This window comes from Amblyomma maculatum, chromosome 2 (genome assembly GCF_055883805.1).
Source record: "Amblyomma maculatum isolate TAMU_Amacu chromosome 2, ASM5588380v1, whole genome shotgun sequence".
Taxonomy (NCBI): domain Eukaryota; kingdom Metazoa; phylum Arthropoda; class Arachnida; order Ixodida; family Ixodidae; genus Amblyomma; species Amblyomma maculatum.
Window position 1 is genome coordinate 149009687 of NC_139345.1, and position 27015 is coordinate 149036701.

General features: G+C 47.6%; 1 protein-coding gene across 1 annotated transcript in view; it reads right to left on the minus strand.

Moving 5' to 3' along the window:
• LOC146200148 (mannose-P-dolichol utilization defect 1 protein-like) overlaps positions 1–27015 on the minus strand; it is an 86822-nt gene that overhangs the window by 47711 nt on the left and 12096 nt on the right. Inside the window, exon 3 of the mRNA XM_084595381.1 lies at positions 4204–4336. Coding sequence (XP_084451507.1) covers positions 4204–4336 — 133 coding nt within the window. The remainder of the gene's footprint in view (positions 1–4203; positions 4337–27015) is intronic.

Here is a 27015-nt window from a genome sequence, read left to right on the forward strand (position 1 = left end):
AGTTGGCAACCTAGATCGCCGCTGGAGAGCCGAATCTCCCACTGTTCCGCACTCGGGTCTTTACGAAAGCTATCGTTACTTATACATTCCCAAGTGATGTGGTATAACGAAGGTTTGCTACCACACCACGGGCAGGTGTCCCGATATTGCGACGGGTAAATCTTGTTAAGGATATGTAGGTTTGGGAATGTTCCTGTCTGCAGTCTTCGCCAGTACACTGCCTCTTGTTGTTTTAGATCCCGATGAGGCGGCGGATAGCGGATCCGTGCCCCCTTATGTCTGAGTACGTAGGGCCGACTCGCTCGGGTAGACCGTCCGATTGGGAGGAAGCTCGGCTCGTGTACCCTCGAGCTACCTGATCGGCGCGTTCGTTCCCGGCTATGTCGGTGTGTCCTGGCACCCAGTAGATGTTGTGTTTGACTTTTGATGGGGTCGCGCTCTGGAGGAGCCTGAGCGCGGCGCGACCTATGCGGCCGTTCATGTAGTTACGGCACGCTTCTCTCGAATCTGTAAGAATAGTAAGGGACGTGTTGCTTGGATACCCGGCTACCACCGCAAGAGCAACGGCCAGCTCCTCCCCTTCGGTTACCTTTGGACTTGGGGAGATTTCCACGCCGATCGACTCGCTGTGCCTACGGGCACCAAGTCGAGAAACGTGAGAAGAGATAGCGCTCTTAAAATGTACCGGATCTACCAAACCTCCTCAAGACACGACGATCAGTCTGATGGCCAGTGAAAATGTATCGGGCTAAACACGAAGTGCAACTCTTAACCAGCGCCAAATTTAACTAAACAAAAATGGGCGCTAGACTCCAACTGCTGTCATTATCTGAACGTAGAAACCCTATCACTTACAAACAGCAGCACCTGTATCAGCGGCAGCCAAAAGGTAACGCGTCCCGTCCTGTCACAGGCTGCACTTTGCTTAGGATCCTCACAACTGTACAGATTGTTAAAATATGATAAAAGTTTTAGAAGTCTCCGTTCCCAAAATTTTTCTACAGTAGCATCTGCCTCATTCAGCTTAGAATCCTCACAACTGTACAGATTGTTAAAATATGATAAAAGTTTTAGAAGTCTCCGTTCCCAAAATTTTTCTACAGTAGCATCTGCCTCATTCAGCTTAGAACGGTTGTGCCCAAATTATGTGTCACAATTCCTACTTTCAGTTACCTGCAAAGAGTTATATAACACTTTTGGGTATATGGTTGGCGAATGGGCCATATTAATTTTAGCTGTACATCTCAACCACTCCGCTTTTTAATGTGTAATTTTTTTGCGTTGATTAGTAATGCGTGTTCCATTGCTGCCATGTAATTTGTTTCTCAGCGATGCCCCCCCCCCCCCCCCCCCCCTCCCTTTTTGTTTTGTGGCCCTTTGACTACGGAAGACAAAAAAAATTTGCCGGGTCACTAGATCGAATATACCACCGTTTCTCCGTAACAACAACAACAACAAAAAGTACGCCCTTTACATTCTACACGAGAATTCCATTAAATAGCGGCTTGAGTCATACTTAAAAAATGTTTACTTGCACAGCACGGAGAAAAAAAAAATATATGCCCACACTTCATCATGAACATTAACAGCGAACTTTTACTCCAGAATTTATTTTAGGAGTATAACAAATGCTTTAAGAAAATACAGGTCTTGATATTCCTAGCACGTTACGAGGTGTAGCGGTCTCAGCATGCTTCTTATCAAACTGGTTACGAGCAATTTCGCACAGCTCCGCCGGGGTGGTGCAGTGGTAAGACGCCCGGCTACTGTGCCGGAGTACCTGCGGGTTAGATCCCGACCGCGGCAGCTGCGTTTCGATGGAGGCGATACGAAGAGGCGTCCGCGTGCTGTGCGATGTCAGCGCACGTTAAAGATCCCCAGGTGGTCGAAATTTCTCCGCAGCCCTCCACTACAGCTCCTCTTTATCTTTTTCCACTTTAAATCCCACCTTCCTCCCTTCCCCTACGGCGCGGTTCAGGTGTCCACAGAAACAAGTGTGACAGATACTGTGACTTTCCCTTCCTGTAAACCGATTATTATTATTATTATTATTATTATTAATTATTATTATTTTATTATTATTGTTATTATTATTATTATTATTATTATTATTATTATTATTATTATTATTATTATTATTATTATTATTATTTATTATTATTATTTATTATTATTATTATTTCCCACTATACACCTGGTTCAAAAGCAAATCGCTGGTGTTCTGCGTCCTACCGTAACGACACTTTTTCCTCACAATACATGCCACAACTAGGCCCCAAACCCTAATTAGCTCCACAACGCAAGATATAGGATGCTGTTTTACAGCAGTATGCCCCAAAGTTGTTTTACAGAGGTTGCAGCTGTATCCATACAATGATGACGCTCCCATAGGGCACAGCACATGACTTTCTCCTCGCTTGCTTTTGCCACCAGGAGTTGGTTTCCGTGGTATTTTTGCTTCCTCGCGCGTTTCGCAGTTTCTAGCGCCAAGATGATGCACAATAACGCGGAGGTTTCAAAAGCGACAACACGCCGGGAAAGGAATTCGAAACTGTAACTGTAATGCTACAAAAGTCCCCACTCGGAAAAAATTATAGTAATAATTAATGCGAATGTCAAAACTGGAATAAATTTTATACACTTTGCATCATTTTCAACAACAAAAAAATTACGCGTACGCGAATAAAGAATGAGTTTTTTCTTGTCTATATGCTCTACCAGCACCTCCCCAAAGTCCTTTACTGAAGCTGCACCATTCAAGCACGATCAACGCATTGTCGGGGAGATGGTTTTCCGGTTTTCCTACACTGCTTCAAAAGCGCGAATCCGCCTTCCGCGCGAGAGGGGACCATCGAGGCACCCTACTCGCTCGTGGGGACGCTGCGCCATCTCTCGGACGCTGAGCTAAACAGCGCTTTTTCGAATCGCACACAAGAAAGGCGCGGAAATTTGGAACGATTCTCGAAACATATCTCTTCACATCGAGTTGGGTCCGCGGTGTTGCTGTGACATCTGCACCCACATTAACTATGCCCACTAGAGAACAATGATTTTTGTTTTCAATGCAATTAAAATATGTCTCAGCAGACTCTCTGCCGCCCCCTGCCACGCTTATTTTCTACGCTTATTTTCTCTTTGAATCCATCCGTTACACTGTCTTCGCACTATGTCCTGCGTATGCCCATTTCTTCTTGGTTTCGACGATAATGCCATGAACTCGCATTTTCTACGCTTATTTTCTCTTTGAATGCATCCGTTACACTGTCTTCGCACTATGTCCTGCGTATGCCCATTTCTTCTTGGTTTCGACGATAATGCCATGAACTCGCATTTGTTCTTTGAACCACTAAAGTCGCTTGATATCTCTTCACGTTAACCCTGACATTTTCCTTCCCATAGCTCTCTGCGCTGTCTTCAACTTAACCTCAACCCTCCGCCAGCATATGACTTTGTTGGTTGTTAGCGGGTAACCTGAAACGTGCCTCTGTGCGTATTGTTGCGCCTGCAGGCGCTAGCTGCCACCTCTCTTGTAGCGTTGTGCAGTCAGGGAGGTTCTGGCCACCCTCAAGGGTCTGAAACGTCAGGTGGCGTGAATCGGGTGGGAGGTGGAACGGTGTGATGCGTTGCTGTTACAGTGCAAGGGGAGGGCTACAACTCAGAATTATTTTCACTCGTAAATTTCTGGGACAGGTTGGGCAGAACTCCTGCGTTTTAACATCGACCTTCATAATCCATCACTCATCAACCCATATGTTCTCCGTACGGCTTATATGAAAACCATTGGGAACTCGCGACTTTACACTGGCAATGAATAAGACAACCTCAAAAACAATTCACACGGAACCCGTACGAAATCAGAACTCACAGGAAAATCATATGGAAACTACGAATGTACAAAAATTCGTGTAAGAACTGCAAGAAAAGCATAAGGAAATTATGCGGAAACGACGCGGCAGGCGTATGGAAATCACACGTAAAAAATATACACAGCACACGGATTTCAATATATTTTTGCTATATCAATAGACTCCGCATTCCCACCATACTGTACGCTTTGCCAATACAGATTGTTTCACCAGGGATTCAGTTGTCCTGACATCTTTCCGCCGTTTCGTAACGCGTCCGCGCGAGCCATCTTCATCCTCCGAGCGCAGTCACGTGGCCTGAGCCGCGTGTATGGGAGAAAGGTGGGGACGTACGCACCTGAAAGGATATCGTTGGGCGTAACTGTAGGCGGCTGTCGCCGTCATGCCCATCAGCTCCATGAGCACAGAGGTGACGCTGATCCCTTCACCGCTCTGCGTTTGCACGATCTTCACGATCTGGGGCACCTTCACTGCACACAAAGAAAAGAGGAGAGAGGAGGAAAGCGCACACGGTGAGCAAAGAGACGGTCCAACTGGTAAAAATGTACGAATGTGCTCGTGCTAATCTTACGCGTCTATAACGGCTGCCCAATCGCTTCCTTATCGAGGCTGGCTACTCGATCGTGTTGTTCTTATCAAATTAACAAACGCACTCATATTCGCTAAGCCTCGTTTTGATACTAAACATGGTATCAACTTGAACACCGCCATATTTTGAAAATTGTTTTGTTCATAACTCCCCGTGCAATTACAAAAAAAAAAAAACAACAAAAAACGACAGAACAACTGCAGAAAAAGAAACGGAAATGTCATCGAACACCAACGTATATTTCGTAATAACGACAAAATAAATACGAGCGGGAAGGACACCACTGCGGACACTGAAGACCACAACGTGCTACCTGCCTCTGAACTGCTCAACACCCCTTTTTTTAGAAGGTTCCAAATAAATTAAGAGTGAGCCATACGGATAAGGAGTGGGAACAGTTGGCCTGACATACCCAGTGAAGTCAGGCCACGCCATCCCGTGAAACACGTTTTTTTTTTTTTTTCGTTTTTTTTTTCTTTGCGCAAGACGAATATTTAATTTATTGCCAGCAAAATAAACTAAAATACAGACGAAAATTTAATTTATAGCCAGCAAAATAAACTAAAACACAAACAAAAGCAGGTGAATCGGTTGCTTTTGAAAATGCTGTAGAATCATTCAAATCTCTAAGGAGGCCCTGAAATCAGTTCTTAGAAATCGTTACAGGCTGTCTTTATTACCCAAACATGCAATACATTTAAATGTCTCAGCTTACGCAACACGGCTGCCTACGTTTTCATTTTGTCGATGCCTATATTTTTTTTCTCAAACGGCTGGTTCTAATTAGGGCAACCATTCGATGATATTTACGCGAACAGATGCAATCTCGTACCGAAAACAACCGTCACGACGAATCCAAACTATTTGTTGTTGAAAATAGTAGTGCATCAAAAGGGGGCGTGAATAGGGTCACATATCGGGCTGATGACCTTCGCAACAAGCAACAACGACGCATTCTGCTTCTGGAGTAACGCGAAAGCTAACGAGAGTTGGCGTCACAGTACGATCAATGCGGAATGCAGAGTAACGGTATGAACGTAAGTGACGGAGACCATACCTGATTATGGTTTGGTTTCCAAAATCCTACGCCGAAAACGACGTCCTGAACTACCGATATATATACCATGCAAGCATGTGATCGTTTTCAAGCGCGTGACCATTGCTATAGACTTCAGTCCTCACCGAACCTGCAACCATATGCCAGCTAAAACACGTCACTCATGCCGGAATAGTGCAACGATGCTGCCTTACATCCGTTCCTGTCAAATACCGTAGAGCTCGGGGAAGAAGAGGAAAAAAATTTTTTTTTCTTACACTAAAGGGATGAAAAAAGAAAAAAAAAACACAAAACCGACATGGTCTATTGAAGCTGTATGTTAAGTACTGAGCAATTATTCCAGTGAACATTAAACATATAAACTGTGACAAACGGCAGCCTAAAAAAAAAAAATTAAAAAAAAAAACGCGAAAGTAATCTCCTACTTTGGTTTTTCGTTTAAGTTCCAAAATAATTCGGCGTTGAACCGTTACATCTTACTTACATTTTCATTGGTTAACAAAAAAAAAAAAGAAAAAAAAGGCCTAAAATATTATTTATTTATTTATTCAAATACCCTAAAGGCCCGGGCGGGCATTACATAGGGGGGGGGGGGGCGGAAAGAGGGACAACAGTACAAACAATGCATCCAAAATTGCGATAAGTATACAGTGGTTAACAATATAGCCAGGCGCAAAATGTTGAAAAGCTAATGCTTCAAACACTCAAATAAAGATACAGATGGCACCTAACATTCACGTTTTTCGAAGAGCAGCGCTTTAATACGAACATAAAAAAAAAAAAAGAAATGCAAAGATGAAGGTTACAGCTCGAAGTGATTTTTTAGTCCGGTTACAAACGTTTCATAATCACTGGAAGATGCAATGGTGGCAGGCAGCAGATTCCATTGACGGATGGCGAGGAGGAGAGGCGAGTGAAAGAACAGATTGGTTCGAGCAAAGATGGGTTGCACTTTCAGTTGGTGATCAATGCGTGGGAACACGTGATGAGCAACGTGATATGATACAACGCAAAGGAAGAATTACTATAATATAATTTGAAGAAAAAGGACAGTAAGGAAAACATTCTCAGTCTTTCAAGAAGAGGTAAGTTGAGGGCTGTTTTTATTTCAGTTATACTTGCTGATCGCGAATAGTTTTTAGATATGAAACGGGCGGCTTTATTTTGCAGAGACTCCAATTTTGTTACTAGGTATGCTTGATGAGGGTTCCAAATTAAAGAGGCGTACTCCAATTTAGAGCGCACTAATGTGGTCGAGAGTTTTGCTCCATACGAGAATACAGCTACATAAGGAAACTTTGCAAACTATATTTTTAGCCGGCTGCTGTTTCCTCGTGACAACACATGCATGACTAAATTTGTTTCCTGAAGGAAAAGGAAGTGCTTGTGTACAGTTCTTTCGAGTCTTTTCAACATTAAAGTAATTTTTACCTCGTACAAAAAAGAAAAAGACTATAGCCACGCAGAGCCGCAAGCGTGGCCATAACGTCTATTGGAAAAACAAAATGCAATTAGATCAGAATATCCCCTTGCTTCAAAGGATAGCCCAACGCCCCCCCCCCCCCCCCCCTCAAAAAAAAAAAAAAAAAAAAAGTAGGCAGGACCAGCGCTCGTACCTCCTACTTTGTCCTTTCATGATGGCATGTGTCGCACTATGAAGCAGCCAGCCCCGATCCTCTCCTACCAGTTTTATACAAATGTAGAAAAGTACTACGGGTCGTTGTTCTGTTGAAACACATATACAAGTCCATATCCTTGTCTCATTAAGACCGTGTGACCTCCAACATTTTCCCCTGATAAACCTCCTTGCTTGTGATACCTTGAAATCGGTACAGATCAGCTTCGCGAGCGGAGAATCAGATCCGTGCCGTTATGTCCCATGCTCTATGTTTAAGGCGGACAGTTGATAAGGAGGTATAATGAAAAGTGAGTTTACAACGAACCTGATCATTCTCAAAATAACTTCGATTTGTACTAGAGAATTACTCTTTTTCACTGTTCACGTATCCACACCAGATGTTCATTTGATATATAATCCCGAAAGCTCAATTCTCATTATATGTGCAAGTATTGAGCTGGACCCGTGTCGTATAGCTCAGTACATGGCACATGATCGACGTTCCATGGTACATGGAGCCACCGCATATAAAGCCTGATGTTGCGGCAAAAAAAACTTCGCACATGTCAATAACAGAGAGCCGAGAGTTCCTTAAGTTCGTGCGTAAAATGACATCCACAAAACTTATGTTGCCGATTAGGAGCGCTTTGGCGAAGGTGGCACAACCAAATCTTCCCTATATCGCGCGAAGATGCTGACAGAGCTACTTTAAAATGCAGTGCAATCTGAATGTTTCTTCCTAGACCTGTGACCGCGGAGAACTGCCATTTGAACGGGTTCGGAAATGTTAACTGCGTTTTGCACGCCGCCAAGTGGCTACGAAGATGTGTAGTAATACATGCACTCGCAGAATACGCCACTTGAAAATGAGAGAAAATTAATAACTATTGTAGTGTGGTAATCTTCGTCATCATAACCACTGACATGAATCGCGTGCTGGCGGACTCGAGGACGAACAAGTTGGCCGCTGTCATGGTGCTTCGCTCCGCCTGACGCTACGCCGAACGCTTCACATCGAGTTCATCCTGAGCGGCTGGATCCATCTGGGTTGACTTAATAAACACACCCCTACAATTGGTGGAGGTGGTGGGTGCGTTCCCATCCACCTTGGAACTAAGAAGCCACACATTGCCCTCTGCTTCCACCATGCCGGAAGAGACCACCTCGACATCGCCGCCAATATCCCAACCACGGTCCTGTGTTCTGGCGTTCCACGGCAACGTGATCCATGCCTCTTCAGTGGCGCGGCCGACCAAGACGTCGACGATTGGTTTTCGGCGTATGGGCGTGTCAGCAGTAACAACAGATGGGACGACACTATCAATCTAAGCAACGTAATCTTTTACCTGACCGACGAGGCGAACCTCTGCTTTCGCAACCATGAGGCAGACCTGCCATCTTGGTCTGCATTTAAGAATTTTGCGGAGGTGTTCGGCCGTCCTGCAGCAGCATCGAGAAGCTACGAGCAGAACAACGCTTGCGTGAGCGCACTCAGCATGCCGACGAGTCATTCAGTAGTTATATAGAAGACATCTTTGACCTGTGCAAACACGTCGACCCCCTAATGTCCGAAGCGGCTAACATCGGAAACATCCTGAAAGGTATCTCAGAGGACGCGTGAGATGCTCTGGGTGAAAATCCTACCACCGTCAGTGACGTGATTAACTTTGCCAGAGCTACGACGTGCTTCGTAAGCAGCGCACTTCTACCCGGCGGTCCGGTGTTAGAGACGACACCATCTCTACACTATAGCACTGGGCGGTTCTACTCTATCAGAGGACAGCCCTTTGATTCAACAGATCAAAGCCTTCGTTCGAGAAGAAGCCGCCCGCCAGCTATCCCCGGTCCCTCAATTACAAGATACTGGCCGCCTTGTTCCTGACATTGCTCCATTTTTGGCCCCTACCATACGGCGTGTCGTGCAAGTCCATATCGCTTATGTCCTCCCGTCCAGTCCCGTGCTCCCGCCCAGCCCCGTGCTCCCGTCAAGCCCTGTACTGCCGCCCAGCCCTGTGCAGGCGCAAGTAACGGCACCACTGACGTACGCCCAAGTTGCGGCCAGGCCGCTAATGCCAATCTCTTCTGTTTCCTACCAGGCCGCCCCTTCCAACCATCTTTCGCCTTTGCCTGGGTCTGCATTTCACGTCCCTGTTCCAAGGGTACGCTAACGCCCTACGGATCCTTGACGTACTGCGGACATCCGACGAATCTGCTACTCTTGCGGGCTGCCGGGCCATGTTGCACGCCTTTGTCGCCGACGCCTTCCGAAACCTTCTCGGCCTGACCTCTGGAACTACTCGTACGACACCGACCAGTCTTCGCCGAGAACTCTACTCGGTTGCGACTTTGTATCTCGGGACAATCAAACGTATACTTGGTGCCATCCTTACTTAACATAAGCCTGGTTTCAGCGAGCATGTACGTTGTGGCATACGCCAGCCGAACTTTGACGAAAGGAGAGTCTAACTATTCAGTAACAGAAAGAGAATCTTTGGCCATTATTCGGGCCATCGGAAAATTTCGCCGATGAAGTTGGTCGCTGTCTTGGCGCTTCGCTACGCCTGACGCTCCGCTGCGAGTTCACTGAGCGGCTGGGTCCATCTGGGTTGACTTAATAAACACACCCCTACACTATATATAAACACAAAAGAAATGACTCAGTGAGAAGCGCCCACGAAAGGCTAAAAATGAAAAAAAAAAAAAAATCTAACTGCTGGCGAAAGATGAGGACATCGTTGCATCGAAAATTCAGGGCATTCACCTTGAAGGCCCCGAAGGGCTCTGTTAGGCTGCATTTAAGTTGTTTCCTTCAATTTCAAAGGCTAAGTCCGTGTTGGCAGCACCTGCCAAGTCGGCTACGCCATGCTGTCGCCTAACGTCACACAACCCAGTGACGTAATAATTGTACGGCGTTACTGGTCAAATGCCATCTGCATGCTAGCGTTGTTGCCCGTGAATTTTCGCTCACAAAGCCGGCGACGTCGAAACCGGATTCTCCATGGAAAAAGGCCTTTAAAGTTAAAGCGTTAAACACCCTAAACGGTGGTGCAGTGGTTGGGGCGCTCGAATGCTGTGCCAACGAATGATGGATCGAATCTTGGCAGCGGCGGCCGTGGCTCAGTGATGTCAGAGAACTTTAAATAACCCCAGGTGGTCGAACTTTCTGCAGTCCTCCACCATGGCGTCTCCCATTGCCTGAATTGCTCTGGGACCCCACAAACCAAGCCAAACCACGAAAAACACTTCTCGGTGTCAAATTCGGGGCCCATACCTTAAAATAAATTACCTACATGATCGAATCTTGAATATCCTCTAAATGTTTCCAAAAACTCCAGAAATACACACAAAAAAAGAAAAAAACAACGGCGTGGCCTAACACCCGGATGCAACAAACGTATCGCCTGAACGGAACACATAGCCCCGAAATCCTCGTCCTGAAGTAGCTTTGGTGACAAGACACACTACCTCCGCAGCCAATGTCTTCGTGGTTGTGATGAGACTACAGGGAACCCAGAATCCTGCCAGATATCCACCACCCTTCCTGTTGTAGACGAATAAAGCCTTATTTGTGCTTTCTCGCCAGTGTGTATACTACAGATCTGAGATCGCTGACTCTGCTGTCCTGTTAAGACTCCAACCGCTGCTTCTCCTTAGAAAGATCCCAAGGAGTTGAAATGAATTAGTTGACCAGAGAAAAAAGGATTTCTTTCAACCGCGGAATACTATGAAACTAGACGCAAGCAATACCGGTTCAGGTGTAAGCAAAATACTTGAGGAGGAAAGAGATCACGTTACCAGGTCAACATATTTCATGAATCACAAATTCGAGTCCACAGTTAACGAGGCTGCCGAGCTTGCTGTTAGCAAAACGCCTAATTTTTAAAGCAATTACCTCATTCTCCCAAAGTTTGCTTAGTTCGATCAACCCTCTTGTACCAATATGGAAATATATACCAACGACCCGAGGCCAGAACTAAGACTGTCGAACAGTCTCGAACCCGTTGGAGACAAGGTCCGGAAAGTGAACGCTAGCGATCTTGACACTGCTAAAAGTGACAACCTGGTTTAAAGGTCAACCAAATGCCATAGTAAGAGTTCGTTGAATTAAGAGACAAGCGCTCTGAACTGCCGGCAAAGGTATTGCAAAGCTCGCTTAAAGCGATAACCTCAAGAGAAAAAAAAAAAAAGAGAAAAAAAAATAACTGCGCAGAGAAAACACACACCTACTTTCTTGTCGTTTGCGCGCCCTTCCCTGAGACCTCCCTTTGTTTGCTACGAAGAGGCGGCAGTCGGAAGAAGGGGAACAGAGGAGTTTGCTCGGTGGAAGTCGGTACGTGCAGACGTGCGTGAGGTCAGCCAGGGATGTGACCGGCAAGCGAGCCTCGGCTGCAGTCGGATACATCTAGGCGCGGTGTTGACACCCCAGAAGACGCGCGGCCCAAGTTCATCCTCAAAGCTACCTCGGCCCCACAGCGGGAATCTGCAGCCCGGCGCCCCCGTCGACCGCGGACCTTACCACTACGCAGATAAGCCACCACTTCTTCCCATTCTCTCGAACTCCTTAATTGTCTTCGCAACTCAGACTCTGTTTTAATCTCGCTTTATGCTTTCTGTACCATCTTCAATTAACCAAGCAATAGCCTTGCGGTTAACCCGCTGCATCGTTCGCGCTCCTTCCTGTGTCAGCGGTTTTATCTACCCTCCTTGTTTTACCCTCGTTGTTTAGTCTCGAATGACACTATTTCATTGTTTTAATACCATGGCATGGTACGGCGCTCACTGCCCTAGCAATCAGCGCTTTTCTAGCCCATTCAAGTGCGCACTTTAAACCATACCATTATGGGGAACTACGAAATTCGGCATGTGAGTCTCTACGAAGCCGCCACCTGCGAACAGCGTCAGGTGGCAACTCAGCGCAAAAAAAAAAAAAGAAAAAAAAATTAAAAATGTGTATGCTCAATTGAACGGAACGAGCGATTAAGGGTAGAAATGCAATAACAACAGAATCGGAAGTGAAATGATTGGTCAGTGAAAGAAAATGGAATCAGAACTGGATTAGAACCAGAATTTGGATAGAGTGGCGAGCGAAAGAAAAACTATCACGATTCCTCCAAATCAATCAAATTCCTCATCATCATCAGCCTGATTATACCCACTGCAGGGCGAAGGCCTCTCCCATATTTCTCCACTTAACCCGGTTCTGTGCTAGCTGCATCCACTTGACCCCTAAATTCATCACCCCTAAATTTTTTGCCACATTTCTTTCTTCTTTTTTTTTTTTTTACCACAAAGGGGGAGGGAGCTCCAAGAAATATAAAGCGATCGTTAAATTAAACTGTTTAAAAATCATCCAGAGTCACCCTTGACGACAGCACCCCCGACTCGCTTTACCGACTGTTGCTCATAATCACGTTTACAGTAACAGAAAATTATAGGCTGCTGTATTAAAAAGCCTAAACAGACCGTTTTCAAGTACTGTTATTAGCTGGATAAATCAAACGAAACACTGTTCCCCGCAGTATTCAAATATTATTTGACATCAGAAAGATAGCGGCCGTTTTTCTGCCAAATAAAGTTATATAATCCTCCACGCCATATCTGTGCTCCAAGTATCAAAGACAGATTTCGCTAACGTTGAACGCCTTCATCACGCAACACTACGCACTATTATCGGTATATCCTGCATCATTTCCGATTCCCAAACGCATAATCATAATCGAATACGGCTAGAAACCACTGTCCAAGGGCGTCGAACAACGCCACAATCCCATTCCAGTCACATGCCACCATCACCAACCTATACACCGTGATTTTGTCATTCTCCGGGAACTCCTCGCTTGGCAACGCGGCGGCAAGCGCCGAGGCTGCCTTGGCAAGTGGGTGTCCAAATCTACCCCCCCCCCCCCCCCCCCTCCCCAACCCCCTTTTCCGAACGCTTCATTCTAGCTCAACATGGGGCGAGGAATACGCCCCGTCTCTTTCCCATATGTCTTCGTCAGTCAGTATCGCATTCAGATCTCATATCCTGTCACGAGGTGTTCTTGAATAAAGCTCCTCGCCCATGCAGCTTACACGTCACGCGTAACTTCTTGTCTACTGGACGCTTCGAAATCGAACCCTACCGCCTGAGCTACCATTGCCCTAGCAACGGACTTACATGCAAATATTATTTGCCAAGTGTGGCTCCCTGGGCGGCCTGATCAGAGCAATGCGAGATGACTGGCGATCCCTGCAAACACTGAAGAGTCTGTCAGTTCCCGGTTATCCATTCCATATGACCAAGATTCATCTTATATATTGATACGCACTGAGTACGTAACAATGCGTTTATTTTTAGTTGGAGGAACCGAGAGCCCGAATGTCCATTAGCTTCTCCTTCATCTCTTCAAGGTCTTCTTTCTTCTCTTCGCTTCCGACTTCCCGGACCCTCGCAGACGAAGCCCCGAGGGCGAGTTACAGCGCGAAACCACGGGACGACAGGAAAGAAGCACAAACGCGAACGCTGACTTACAACTGAGTGTATTTCGTGCAAGATTGCAAATACGGAAGGCAAGTAGAATAAATCACAAAAATCACAGAATTGCAAAATATCGCAAAATTACTGCTGATATCTATTTGTTTATTTATATTCAGTACACCCTGCAGCGCCGAAGCATTATAGCAAGGGAGTGGGTACAACATTAAAGTGACGAGCAGATAAAAAAAAAAAAAAAAAATCACACGAGAGAACGAACAAAAAAAGGGGGGCGGGGGGGGGGGGGGGGTAGACAAAGGAGTAATGAATTAAGAAAAATACAAGGGGAACAACAGTGCATTCGGTCAACAATAATAGTTTGAAGGAACAGTAAAATCACAAATCATTGATTAGCCGTAAAAATACATCTCGGTCTACATTCACATCAGCTGGCAACTTGTTCCATTCAGAAATAGTACGTGGGAAAAATGAGTACTTTTTGTAGTTCGTTTTACACGCCATTTTCCGTACTTTAAAACTGTGGTCTGTCCTGTTAGAAATATAGTGGGCTGTTTTTAGGTACTTTTCCTTATCGATGCCTGTTGTGTCGGTGTATATTGAGTGCAGAAGTTTGAGCCTTTGCTTCTGGCGCCTTATCTGTAGCGGTTCGAGTTCTATGTGTTTCTTTATCTGTGCTATGCTGGCATGTCTGGAATACTGCCTTGATATAAATCTGGCTGCGCGGTTTTGTGTAGCTTCTAATTTATCAATCAGGTACCGCTGATGCGGATCCCATACTGCAGACGCATATTCCAGTTGAGGCCTTACCAGTGACTTGTAGGCAGTACTTTTAAGGATCTGAGGAGCAGTTCCAAGGGTCCGTATGAGTAGGTTGAGCATTTTCCCAGCTTTTTTTTGACGCTCATATCAATGATTTGAAAAGGACAGATCAGCAGTTAGTAGGACTCCTAGATATTTTACTTCATTTGCCGTGCTGAGTGTGGTATCACCTAGTTTGTAGGTAGGTTCATTAGGAATCTTAGACTTAGTAAATGTTACCTGGTAACATTTGTTGGTGTTCAGGCCAAGTTGCCAGGTTTGGCACCAGGAGGCTATGCTGTTCAGGTTCTGCTCATTAGTCATTATCATATCATTAGTCATTATCGAAAAAGGTTTTTTCTTTCCTTTCCTGGATAAGTGAAGAGATGATTCGCTCAGACAATTTTCCCCCCTGTCATGGATAACAAAGGCTTCGTAAAGCTCCCGTTCTAGCTGGCTATTATACGCGCCCAGCACTTTGAACTTCCCGAACTAAGGAATGCACCAACATGTAGACACGTGTTTTGCAAGAGTGATAGCTCTGCTAGTCCTCCCGTCATTCGTTCGCTCTCTTAATCTGTCACTTATGCATCGCCCGGTCCGGCCGACGTATGTGGCACTGCAAGACAGAGGGATTTCATAAATCACCTTGCTTTTACATTCTACAAACTGCGTCATGTGCTTAGTAGTGCATTCAACTTGTTTTCGCTTTTCCCAATTCACTTTTCGCACAACGCGAGCTGTTTGTTGGGGGCTGGAAAGAGGAGGGGACCGAAGCTGTCTCCACCGAACTTCGTTAAAAAGGTTTGGAGGTTCCCTTTCCCTCCAAGAGGTTCCCTTTTCATTCAAAAGCTGGAAGCATAAGCTGTTATAGACGTCCATAGGGTAGCCAGCAGCCTTTGAGCTTGCGCCTCGACACTTTCGAAGATGCAGTGGTGGCACGACCTGCCGAGAGCATTCCTGAAAGCACTCACAGCTACTCCACGTTTCACCACTTTGGAGTGTGCTGATGAATAGGGCAATAACCCTTTCCGTGAAATGCAACTCATCAAACAAGAGCCTTGTGTCGAGGAACTGAAGTTCTCTTCCGTCAGGCACTTCCCTAGTGTCTGAGCGAACCATCTCCTCCCTTATCGAGGAAAGAAATAGCCTTTGTAGATAATTACAAATGATATCAGCGGTAATTTTGTGATATTTTGTAATTCTGTGATTTTTTCTGCTTGCCTTTCGTATTTGCATTTTTGCCCGAAATGCACTCAGTTGAAAGTCGGCGCTCGCGTCTGTGCTTCTTTCCTGTCGTCCCGTGGTTTCGCGCTGTTTTGTTCTAAGTCATGAACCAACTAGCCCAACAATATTCCCTTTTGCGAGTTAAACAGACTGCCTGGGATTAAACGTTTTGAGCTGAACGACATGGACCATTTGCGTCGTCCGTGAGCATCGGCCGCTTTCAGTACGGCGTGATATAAGATAGCTCAACTCACTCAGACGCTCCAAGATAGTGGCACGGGAGTTTCTGGGATAAGCCACGCTTGCGCAGCAGTGTCCACAGCCACACTAAATCGCCAGTTGCATAGCAGACACGCGGGCGTCGGCTGTCGTAACGTTCCTTGGAGCGAGCCTGTGTGCCAGTAATGCTGATACGAGCAAGGCGGCGAGCTTCTTCAGCTCGGGAGTAGCGGCGATAGAAGGGTCGTCGTGGAAGGTGAAGAGTAGGAGGATATCAAGAGAGCGGCGGGGAACGCGAGCGTAGAGAAGGTAGAATGGAATGTAGCCAGTAGTCTCATGCTGCGCTGCATTATATGCGTAGTAACAAAAGGGAGGACGCCATCCCAGTTCTTATGATGGGAATCGACGCACTACATTGACAGCATAGTGGTGAGAGTACAGTTGGTGCGTTCAAAGAGGCCGTTCGTTTGGGGCTGGTACGGCGTTGAATGACGAAATTACATGCACATAAGTTCTTCACTAACATCAGCAGTAAACTGTTGTCCATGGTCACTGATCAGAACGAGGCGGATGGTTTTGAAAAATGATAAACCTCAGAAGAAATTTGGAAATTTGGACACATTGGAAGCAGTGGCTGACGGTACTGCAGCTAGCTTAGAGTATCGGGGGAGGTGGTCGAAACGCACATTGGTCCATCGGTTACCGTTGGAAGACCGCGGGAGAAGGCCCAACAGAGGGCCCACTTGCTCTAAAATGCGGTCGGAGGTACGACAGGTTGCAGCAGCCCTGGCAGGCGTGATGTAGGCAGCTGTAACGCTGGCGTTGCACACAACTGGGTAGACAGCGTTGAATGGCTTGATGCATTTTTATTCAGTAAAATCTTTCCCGTGGGAGCTGAAGGGTCCGGGCAAAACACAAGTGACCAGAAGTGGCGTCGTCGTGCATCGTTTCACGAACAGGAATTTGAAAATTTTCTGGAACGACGAGAAGAAAACGTGCACCTACGGGGATGAAATTCCGCTCGTAAAGTAAGCCATCGCGAACCCAAAAACGGGCATTCGATGAATTACGAGCGCTCCCAAAGTCATGTCGTTACGTTGTTCATTCCGGAAGTGGTGAAGGTCAGGAACCGGATGTGATATAAGCGCGAGGTAGTCTTCAAAGCTGTCGTCATCGCAACCAGTAAAGAGCGGAAAGCACGAGAGGCAGTCAGCGTCGCCAAGTTGACGGCCGTTCTTGTAAGTATATCACAATGAAGTTGCTTTTGTAGGCGCAAAGCCCATAGCGCGAGACGGCCGTAGGGATCACGGAGGTATACAAATCAACCCAGTGAATGACAGTCAGTGAAGATAGTAAAATAATTTCAATAGTCGTAGGAACGAAAAATCCGCACGGCAAAAACAACCGCAAGGCGCTCTTGTTCAGTCACTGTGTAATTGTTTTTCGAATTGCTCAGCGAACGACTGGCATAAGATATTACATTCTGAGCGTCGCCGTGGCGCTGTATAAGCACTGCGCCACCACCACCATCATCATCATCATCATCATCAGCCTGACTATACCCACTGCAGGGCGAAGGCCTCTCCCATATTTCTCCACTTAACCCGGTTGTACTGCGCCAACGCCGATACAACTAGCGTCGGTGTGAACTTCGATGGTAGCAGAAGTGGCGCAGTACGAGGCCCCAAGTCAGAAAGAATTTCAGATGGCGTAAGGCAGAGTCACATTCGATCAGCAGTCCAGCTGAATAGTGTATCCTTGAGCAGAGGCACGTAAGATGACAGGCGATGTTATGCGAACCTGGGGATAAACGGCAAAAATAGGAACATAGTCCTAAAACGCTCCGGAGTTCGTTCACTGATTTCGGTGCTGTGAAGCTGGTTACACCCTCAATCTTCTGGAAATCCGGTCGGACAAAATCCTTATCGACCAAGTGACCGAGAACAAATGTCTGGCGTTCGCCGAAATGGCATTTTATAGAGTTGAGTACAAGGTCGGCTCTTTCAATGCAATCAAGAACGATGGTGAGGCGGCTGTTATGCTCGTGAAATGTCTTCCCGAATATCAAAACGTCATCCGGATAGCATAAACAAATTTGCCACTTTAGTGCGCGCAGAACGGTGTCCATGAAACGCTAAAATGTCGCCGGCGCATCGCATAATCCAAATGTCATTACGCTGAACTCATAAAGACCATCGGGTGCCACAAATGCTATGTTTTCTTCGTCGGTTGGGTGCATTGGTACCTGCCAGTAGCCTGATCTCAAATCAACCGAGAAGTATTTAGCTGCGTGAAGGCAGTCGATGGCATCCTCTATGCGTGGAAGGGGATAAATTTTTTTGTTTTGTTTTGTCAAGGCACTAAGTTGATCAACACAGAACCGCTACGTTTGGTATTTCTTTTTAACCAGGAAAACAGGATCCGCCCAGGGAGTTGAAGATTCCTGGGTGACGCCGCGCTGAAGCATGTCACGAACTTGTTCGTCGATTAGCTGACGTTCGGTTGGTGACACGGCTACTGTCTGATCGGGCGGGCGCATACAGTGTCAGTCACCTGATTAATACGATAAGTTGGAATCGCTAGCGGGTGCTTCCGGGAGAAATCGAAAACGGACCCATGCTTGAGAATTAGACCAATTAAAATTTGGCGCTCGGTTGCGGTCTCTGCACTGGTGTGTGCCTTCTATTCATGAGCACTGGTACTTAGTGCAGCAACCTAAACCGACAAACCTAACTCAAAATTGGCTAGTTTCATGCCACGAGGTAACATGGCTGGCTCTTCCGAATAGTTAACTGTCCACAGCGAGGTGTGACCTCTAGTCACTGAAACAATGCAACGGGGAATCAAGAAATTCATCTTTGTGTAGGTGATTCGTCTTTGTGTAGGCGTCATACTGCGGTCAGAAGCAGGCGAGGCGTTGCGCAGCTGTGCCGTTTGGTATCGATCCCAAGTCGATGAAGCCACTGGGCGACTGATTTCAATGTCGAGCCGATGAAAAGCGTTGGGCCAGGGGCGGTAGTCTTGCCGCCGCATGCTCCGTCGACGGCAGTAGCGAGAGATATGTCCGATCATTCCACCGTTAGAATTTTAATCAATTCCACAGCTGTAGCACGCAGGTGGCGGGCGCCACCAGTCAGCGGGAATGTGCGTACAAGTTTGATAAGGGCGGGAATCGTAGTGTTGCTGGCGAACGACTCCGCCTGTGTCGGTGGCCCTTCGTTCCAAACGCTGCTGGGAAAAGACTGTAGCATAGTGTCTGTCGAAACTGGGTGCAATGCTAGCTGGAGTCCAAGAAGGAGAGAGGGCACGCAACATCCCTATTGGTCTTCATCTCGGAAGAGACAATCTTGGTTTCGAAGCAGTTCTGCTCGGACGATCCGGCGTATCAGTTCAGCCATCGAATCGGGAGCACCAGCATCTACACTTACCACGGAAGTGACATTGGCCAGTCGGTCAAATTTAAGGGCGATACGACGAAACTTAAAGGTTTCCAAGGTGCGGCAGTGGCTGACCACGTCAGCGGTGGAGTTCCAACGATATTTGCTGATAAGGAATGTATATACATCTTCAGCTATAGCCTTTCAGCAAATGCCCGACTTTATCTTCTTCAGACATTCGTGAGTTCACTACTTTGGAAAGCTTTAAAATTTCCTCGATGTATGCGGTGCAAGGCTCATCAGTTATCTGGACTCACTGAAGCAACGTTTGCTCAGAGCGCTTTTTCTTTGCAGCCCCATCGCCGAAGAACTTCTTGATCTCCTCCGTGAAACGGTCTCAGCTAGTAAGTGTATCTCCGTGGTTGTCAAAACAAATTAGCGCAGTGGCTTCCAAAAAGAATACAACATTCGCTAGCTTTACAGTGGGGTCCCATCCATTGTACCACTCAACAATGTCTTCCTTAGACTTCCCAGTCATAGAAATATCAATGAACGCCCGCGGCTCGCGATGCTGCTGCCAGTTGCTCACCGCTAGCGGCGTTCGCTGAGCGTTGCCCTTTTCAGCCATATTCAAGGGCAACGGTGGTAAGCCAGCAAGCATCCAGCGAATCGGCGGCTGCGTTGAAGGTCAGAAGGATCCGTCTTGGGCGGCCTCACTTGCTCCACCAAACCGTTGCTTACTGAGTACGTAACAAGGCGTTTATTTTTAGTTGTGGGTACAGAGACAGATAAATGAGTTTATTGAAAGGAAAGGCAGAAAGGTTGGCCGGAATGATTAAAATCTGGCTTGCTACTTTGCACTGGGGAAGAGGCAGGGGTAGAGGGGGAGGAATCGAGAGCTGTTGTTGTGTCCTCAGATAATGGAACATATACGAACGAGGTGGATTAGCCACACATGAATCCAGTAGAAATTGGCATCACGTTGTTCGATATGAGATTTAAAAAATGCGATAATACATATAAATATGCAATATACGATAGAAAAGAGGCCCTACTATTCAGACAAAAAGACATTAATTTCAAAACAATATCAATGTGAAGAGGCGAAACAGTCTCTAGAACTACCAGCTTCTGCTTCTTTTCAACCTCCTCCTTTGCTTCGCTTCCAATCCTTAGCATGTGACAGTATTAAAGAAATTTCAACTCAACCTCAAACTCAGGAAAGATACAGAAGCGCAGAGAATGATAACCGAGGAAATTAGAGAACGGCGCACGAAGGCCGAGAACAGAGAGCCCCATGGAGAATAAATATAATTGACCAGTGCTTGTAGCTAGGCCTATTGGCGAATATTCAGTAAGAATAAAGGTTTGATTTGGTTTGTTTTGTGGGGTATAACGTCCCAAAGCGACTCAGGCTATGAGAATAAAGGAGACGGGCGCAGTGAGTGGAGGCGACGTGGGCTGCGTATATTTACAAACGTTTCAAATGCTGCCAGGCACCGCATTCCCTCTTCTGGTGCTATACTGCTCAGCCAAATTAGCATCTAATCAACCTTCGCATCGGGCGAAGAAGTTGCCGAAACTCCTGCTCTGGGGCATCGGAAATGAGGAGGTCATATTTTTTTTTTTTTTTATAACCTACTTGATTGGAAATCGGTTCCGCTTCCAGCACGGAGCGCACACGACAGTACAACGAAAAACAGTTTTCCGGGTTGGTGCAGCGAGGTGGTTGCGCTTTGGGCTCGGCGGAGTGACAGAACGCGATATAAAACAGTGCGGAAACAACGTACGACACGAGGCACAGACGCAAAAGAGTTCGGCTACCTTCTGGCAAATTATTTCCCGACAGCAAAGCACGAGAAACAGAGGAGGAGACAACGAAAGCAGCACAGTGTGGAAAAACACTAAGTAAAACAAAAGACCTAAGCGACGGGGAGGGTATAAGAAAGTACGATGGAAAAGAGAGCAAAAGTACAGAGGATTCCCGGCGGAAACCCTTGTACTCATACAGTAGAACTCCACACAAAGACAGCCTCGAAAGCGTCGATAAACTGAAATGGCTCTTCCCTTCCTATAAGCAGTCCGCCCACACTTTCCCTCCCTGTTTTATATAACATATTTGCACTCTCAATCTTTGCCTCCGCTTCTAATTGCTTGTAACTTTGCTCGATCGTACTCTGACCGATTTGCTCGGCTATAGCTTGCGACTGTTGTTTCCCCGACCTAGACAGTTTTTCGGTTTCTGTCATCTCTGTGACTTTGGAACAGCGATCGAAGGACGAGAGAAAAAAATGGCAGCAGGTTGGGAGTGGAGAGATGTAAAACCCCTCAAAGAGAAGTGGCGGTACAGTTGGGGGGGTCGGAGAAGGCATGGGAGAAGGCAGAGAAGAAGCGGATAAGGAGGAAAAGGAATGAAAGAAAGTACGAAAAAATTACTTCTGGTTTAACTTTGGTTAACCCTAGTTGAATTGCGATAGCAGCGGCGGAAGCTTCCTTTGCCGGCTACATTATTCCCCTATCACGCCCTATCAGTGTAAGCTAGGTGCTACATTGATTGATTGAATGTCCTTTATTGAATGGGAAGGCTCATGGCCATGGATGGGGAGGTGCTACATTATTGGGGACGCTTAAGCTCATCCTTTAAGAGTATGACGCGAGAGCGCAAGCTACCAGCCCACATATAAATAAAAACGGTTCAATACTGCAGAACCGAATGAGGAGCGAAAGCACTAGCTGCCGGTGACCGAGCTTTCTCCTCCTTCTTCTCCCCGTTTTGAGGCGAAAGCCTTTAATGGCTCATGCTGTCGTGGACAAAATGCGTCCCGCTTTTGCGGCAGTCTGATTGGCCGAGGCGGGATGCGTCCCTGCCATCTGCAATACCACACTTGAACGAGCCCCAAGGAACGCCACCCGACAGGAGCGATGGTGTACTGTCCACACACACACTTGCCGGAGAAAGTGTGGTAGATACTGCGCCTCTCCTTTCCTGTAAACCAATTATAATTATATGTAGCACTGCAACAAATGCGAACAAGAGGCTAACCATGGGAGGAAAATTATATGCTAGGAAGGGTACGCTTTCAAACAGCCTCTAATTTTAAGGCGAAAGCCTTAAATGGCTCATACTGCCGTGGGCAGTGTCCCGCTTTTGCGGCGGCTGTCGCGTGGCGTTCCTTGGCGCGCGTTCAAGTGTGAGATTGCAGATGGCAAGAACGCTAAACAAGATGAGGCTTCTCAGGCTTTCGCCTTCCAATACTTTAGTCGCTAAAGTCCCTAGTAATTTTTTTCTCCTGCTTCTTCCTCCTTTTCATCTCCTTCTTCTGACCCCCCCTCCTCTTATTCGCGGATGTTCAAGGTCAACCGTGGCTACCGGCCGTAAGCTACGCGACGGCTCGAAACCTGGGGCCGTATCCAGCGGAGGTTCCTTTCGGGAACCGTTCTCTTTCAAGATGACGTCAATTTGACGTCAGCAAGGCAGCGGGCGTTACCTCACGGCGAAGACGGGAAATACAGCGGCCAATCAGCGATGGCCCCAGATCGTAGGCGTGTCCATCACGAGCATGTGGCTTTTTCTGGTACCAAATACTTGTACCAAAGTGGTGTTAAGCACGAAATAAATCTAATAATTACATAGTAATGCAAACTAGTGAATAATAGACTGAAATATTCTTAGAAGCATCCTGTTAACAACTGCCAAGCAATTATCTTGGCTCATGAGTACCTTTCTTCGCCGCTAGATGGTGTCGCGCGCGCGGCGGCGTCGTCTGCTTCCACGCTCGCTGTGAAGTTTTTGTAAGTTCTGCCTTTCGCACAGAGTGGCAAATATCCTAAGAACGATGTCTACAACGCCCGTAGTATGCAGTCCGAATCACGCTAGCTCTTTGACGGAGGAGTTGCTGCCGCCGTTGCGAGTACGAACGAGCTGCTTGATACCGGCACCGCGCCGGCGCGTCCGCGCCTGCCTATGTAGCGGGGCAGCGTCCGTAGCCTTATCGGCCGCTCAAGCGTCGTGAGTATGCGCGACATTTCTGTGAATAGCTGTCAATGCAGGACGCAGCCGATGACACATGGAATCCGACTGCACTCGACCCAGTTAGCCACCGTCTGCTCCCCTTCCGCTGATGTAGAAGGAGGGAAAACTCAGCCCGCACTTACGGACGCGAATTATTTGTCTCTACGACTGCCGGATTCAAATGGTCGCACTGCTGTTGGCCGAGAGCTCCCGATCGCAAAGTAGCGATCGAAGCGCGTAGAGCACCTTTGCTTCTGACGGCAGCCCGGCATACCCCTTCGTCCCCACTTCGCTTCGCGATCGGCACGCAGCCTTAGCCAGTGTTGCCGCAAAACCTCCTGAGACATGTAGAAGGCGTTGTCTCGCCTTTCCTTTTTTTTTTTTTTTACTGCGTCAGTTTACTAAACCCGCAAAGCGCTCCCCAAAAAATAAACACACACACAGAAAAAAAAAAGGATACCACGGCCGTAGTCAAGCAGCTGCGCGGCGCGCGCCGTCGCTCGACTACGGCCATGAGGCGCCACAGCGAGCGCAGGGCGGTTCCATCTCGAAGCAGACCAACTCGTCGCGGTTCCTGCGCCGGCCGGCAAAAAGGTTCCTTTCGGAGCGGTGGCCCCGCCCCGTGCTGCCCCGTGACGTAGGCGAAAAACGTGGAGCCGCCTTCGGAAGTTTTGGGGGTCACGCCGGACGTGACGCAGCAACCAATTAGGAGCGGCGAAAGGAACCAGTTCCCGAACGGAACCGTCGCGGGATCTGGCCCCTGGCGCAGTATTGCTACCAGAATAAAAAACAAATTAGTCTCTTAGATGTTTCTTAAGAAAAGATTGAATGACGAAAGCCTACACCCTTCCTCTCCTATGATTTGCCTCTCATCGGTATTCGTTGCAGTGCTACATATAATTTAATTAGTTTACAGGAAAGGAAAGGTGAAAAATCTGTCACACTTTCTCCGGTAAAGTTGAGTTTGGACGGTACACCATCGCTCCTGTCGCGTGGCATTCCTTAGCGCGCGTTCGTGTGGCATTGCAGATGGCAGGAAGCTACACAAGACCTAGTCTCGTGGGATCTCGCGGAATATGACAGATCTCGCGAGCGGTATTTCACTCCATGAGCCTAGAAAGGCTTTCGCCATAAAACTGCAAGATAAATTCACGCAACTATCCCTGTCTGCGTTGTGCTGGTGTTCGCATGTGCTATCGTGGAGTGACCGGTTTGGCGAATACAGACAAGGGAACGTTATTAAGGGTTTTATATAACCGACCAAGTGCGTCTGCAAGCGCCCCCAGACGCATTTAGTACATGCGCTGTCTACTTGAAGGGCATTCTAATTAGCAGCACAAAATAAGCATGAATTTGCGACCGAGCAAATTCAAAAAAATTGGCTGAAGGCTTAGCTTGGTTAAGCCTGCAAGATTGCGAAAACAATACCCTTGGCTGCGTATTGTTCGGCGGCTGCGCCCCGACTACTGCGAGGAGCCGAGCCACAGCCCCATTTATGATTGATTGATTAAAACTTTAATTTCCACCGATTTAGTAGGCCCCCTACTCCCCGCTCCTAGCGCGCAGGCCTGAGAAACGGGGGCTGGGACCTCCGCGACTAAGGACTGGCGAATATACATTGGTTATTCGCGGCCTCAGCCGCCAGGCGGACGGCTTTTTGCTGAACAGCCCCATTTATCCTCCTAGCGTGACGTCACAAACAGCGAGCGCCCTCTCTCGGCTGCAATACAGCGCCGTGTATGGACTCGCCGCCACCATCCGATGGCGCGAGCTATGTTCACAGATTTCTGTCTCTCGATCTGGCGTGATGTCAGACGGTCACGTGATAATGGCGTGACGTCACCGGAGCGGCTCCTGTAAGGACTCACCGCCACCATCCGATGGCGCGAGCTGGGGCCTCGTCTCTCATGGTCACGTGAAAGGTCATGTATGGAGGCGCCACGACACGCCAAAGGCTCGAAGTGCTAGCAGTATTGCTTTCGCAATAAAACAGCGTCCCTAAGCAAGCTGTACGAAGGAGGGCGCCGCGAACATTGTTCTCATTTTGCCGGGCGATGAGCCGGCAATCATGTCAGGAATCCTGGCATGATTTATCTTGCCATATCGAGTCAGGACTCCCTGCAAGGCGTCGTTCTAAAATGAAGATGCGCTAGAATTTGCGGCATTCGTAATTCTTGCGACCGCCGGACAAAAAAAAGTAAAAAAAAAAGATTAGAAGGTCTCTTATGTATCTTCATATGGCGAAAGCCTACCCTTCCTCACTTATCATTTGACTTTCATCGGTTGCCTCTTATCGGCGTTCGTTGCAGTGCTACATATAACTATAATTGGTTTACAGGAAAGGAAAGGCGCAGTATATATCCCACTTTCTCCGGCAAGTGTGAGTTTGGATGATACATCACTCCTGTCGCGTTACGTACGTTCCTTGGCGCGCGTTCAAGTATGGGATTGCAGATAACAGAAATGCTAGACAAGAACCCATCTCGCGCATGGTATTTAGTTTCATGAGCCTAGAAACGCCTTCGCCTTAAAACATTCGAGCAGCAGAGGAAGTTGGGGGGGGGGGGGGGTGCGGTGGCTTCTGCTGGCCCTACCAGGCTGGAAATAGTAGGCCTCCGCAGTTTGCAGTGGGGGCTATCCTCACACCGGAGGTTGTACCCGCTGTATGCCGTTATTGCACCTGCCACCGCTACGGTGGCGGACGACGGCTGTTGCGACGCACACCGTTCTCCCTATTTTGTAGGGAAAAGCTACACTACGCGGGTCAGAGCCACGTTTGGCGTGTGCGGGAGCATGAGCAAAAACCAAGTGACGTAGACAAGAGGGTGTAGGCAGGATTTATAGGAAGGGAAAGGCGAGGTAACTGTCTCACTTGTTTTCTGTGGACACCTCAACCGCGCCGTAAGGAAAGGGAGGAAGGTGCGAGTGAAAGTAGAAAGAGAGAAAGAGAAGCCGTAGTGGAGGGCTACGGAGTAATTTCGACCACCTGGGGATCTTTAACGTGCGCTGACATCACACAGCACACGACCGCCTCTTCGTTTCACTTCCATCGAAACGCAGCCGCCGATGTCGGGTTCGAACCCGGGTACTCCGGCACAGTAGTCGGACGTCTTACCACTGCACCACCCCGGCGGGGCGGTGTAGGCAGGACGACGGTGCGCGGCGTGTATATAATGCGCTTGACGGAGAACTGGAGGGCGGGGGGTTAGCGGACGGAGGATGGCTGATCCTGGCCCTGATGGGGCTGGGACATGTAGGTCCCTGCCGCTTGCGGCGGGGGCTAGCCTGCTACCGAATCGTTACCCATTGTAGGCCATCATTGCACCCGCCACCGCTTCGGTGGTGGACGACGGCTGTTGCAGCGTGCGTCTTTCTCTCCCTCTTTTAATGCGAAAGCATTACTTCGCTATGTTCACAAATTTCTGCCCGCAGACCGTGTCCGCAGATCATGTCCGCAAAATCGTGTCCGCAGAAGTTGTGAGTAATTGAGAAGTGGTAACGGTTAATGAGTGGTGTCGATCGATACAGGGTGCCTTAATGTTGTTACAAAAAGATATAACTAGACCAATAAGTTAATTAGGTAATTAATTAGAATAACTGGGTCCCAGGAAAGGCAAGGTGCAGTATCCGCCACACGTTCTGTGGACACCTGAGCCGCGTGTAAGGGAAGGGAGGAAGCTGGGAGTGAATGCGGAAAGAGACAAAAGGGTGCTGTAGTGGATATGACGTCAAGGATGTGACATCACGCAACCGGAAGTAGAGCCGGGAAAAGGGCAT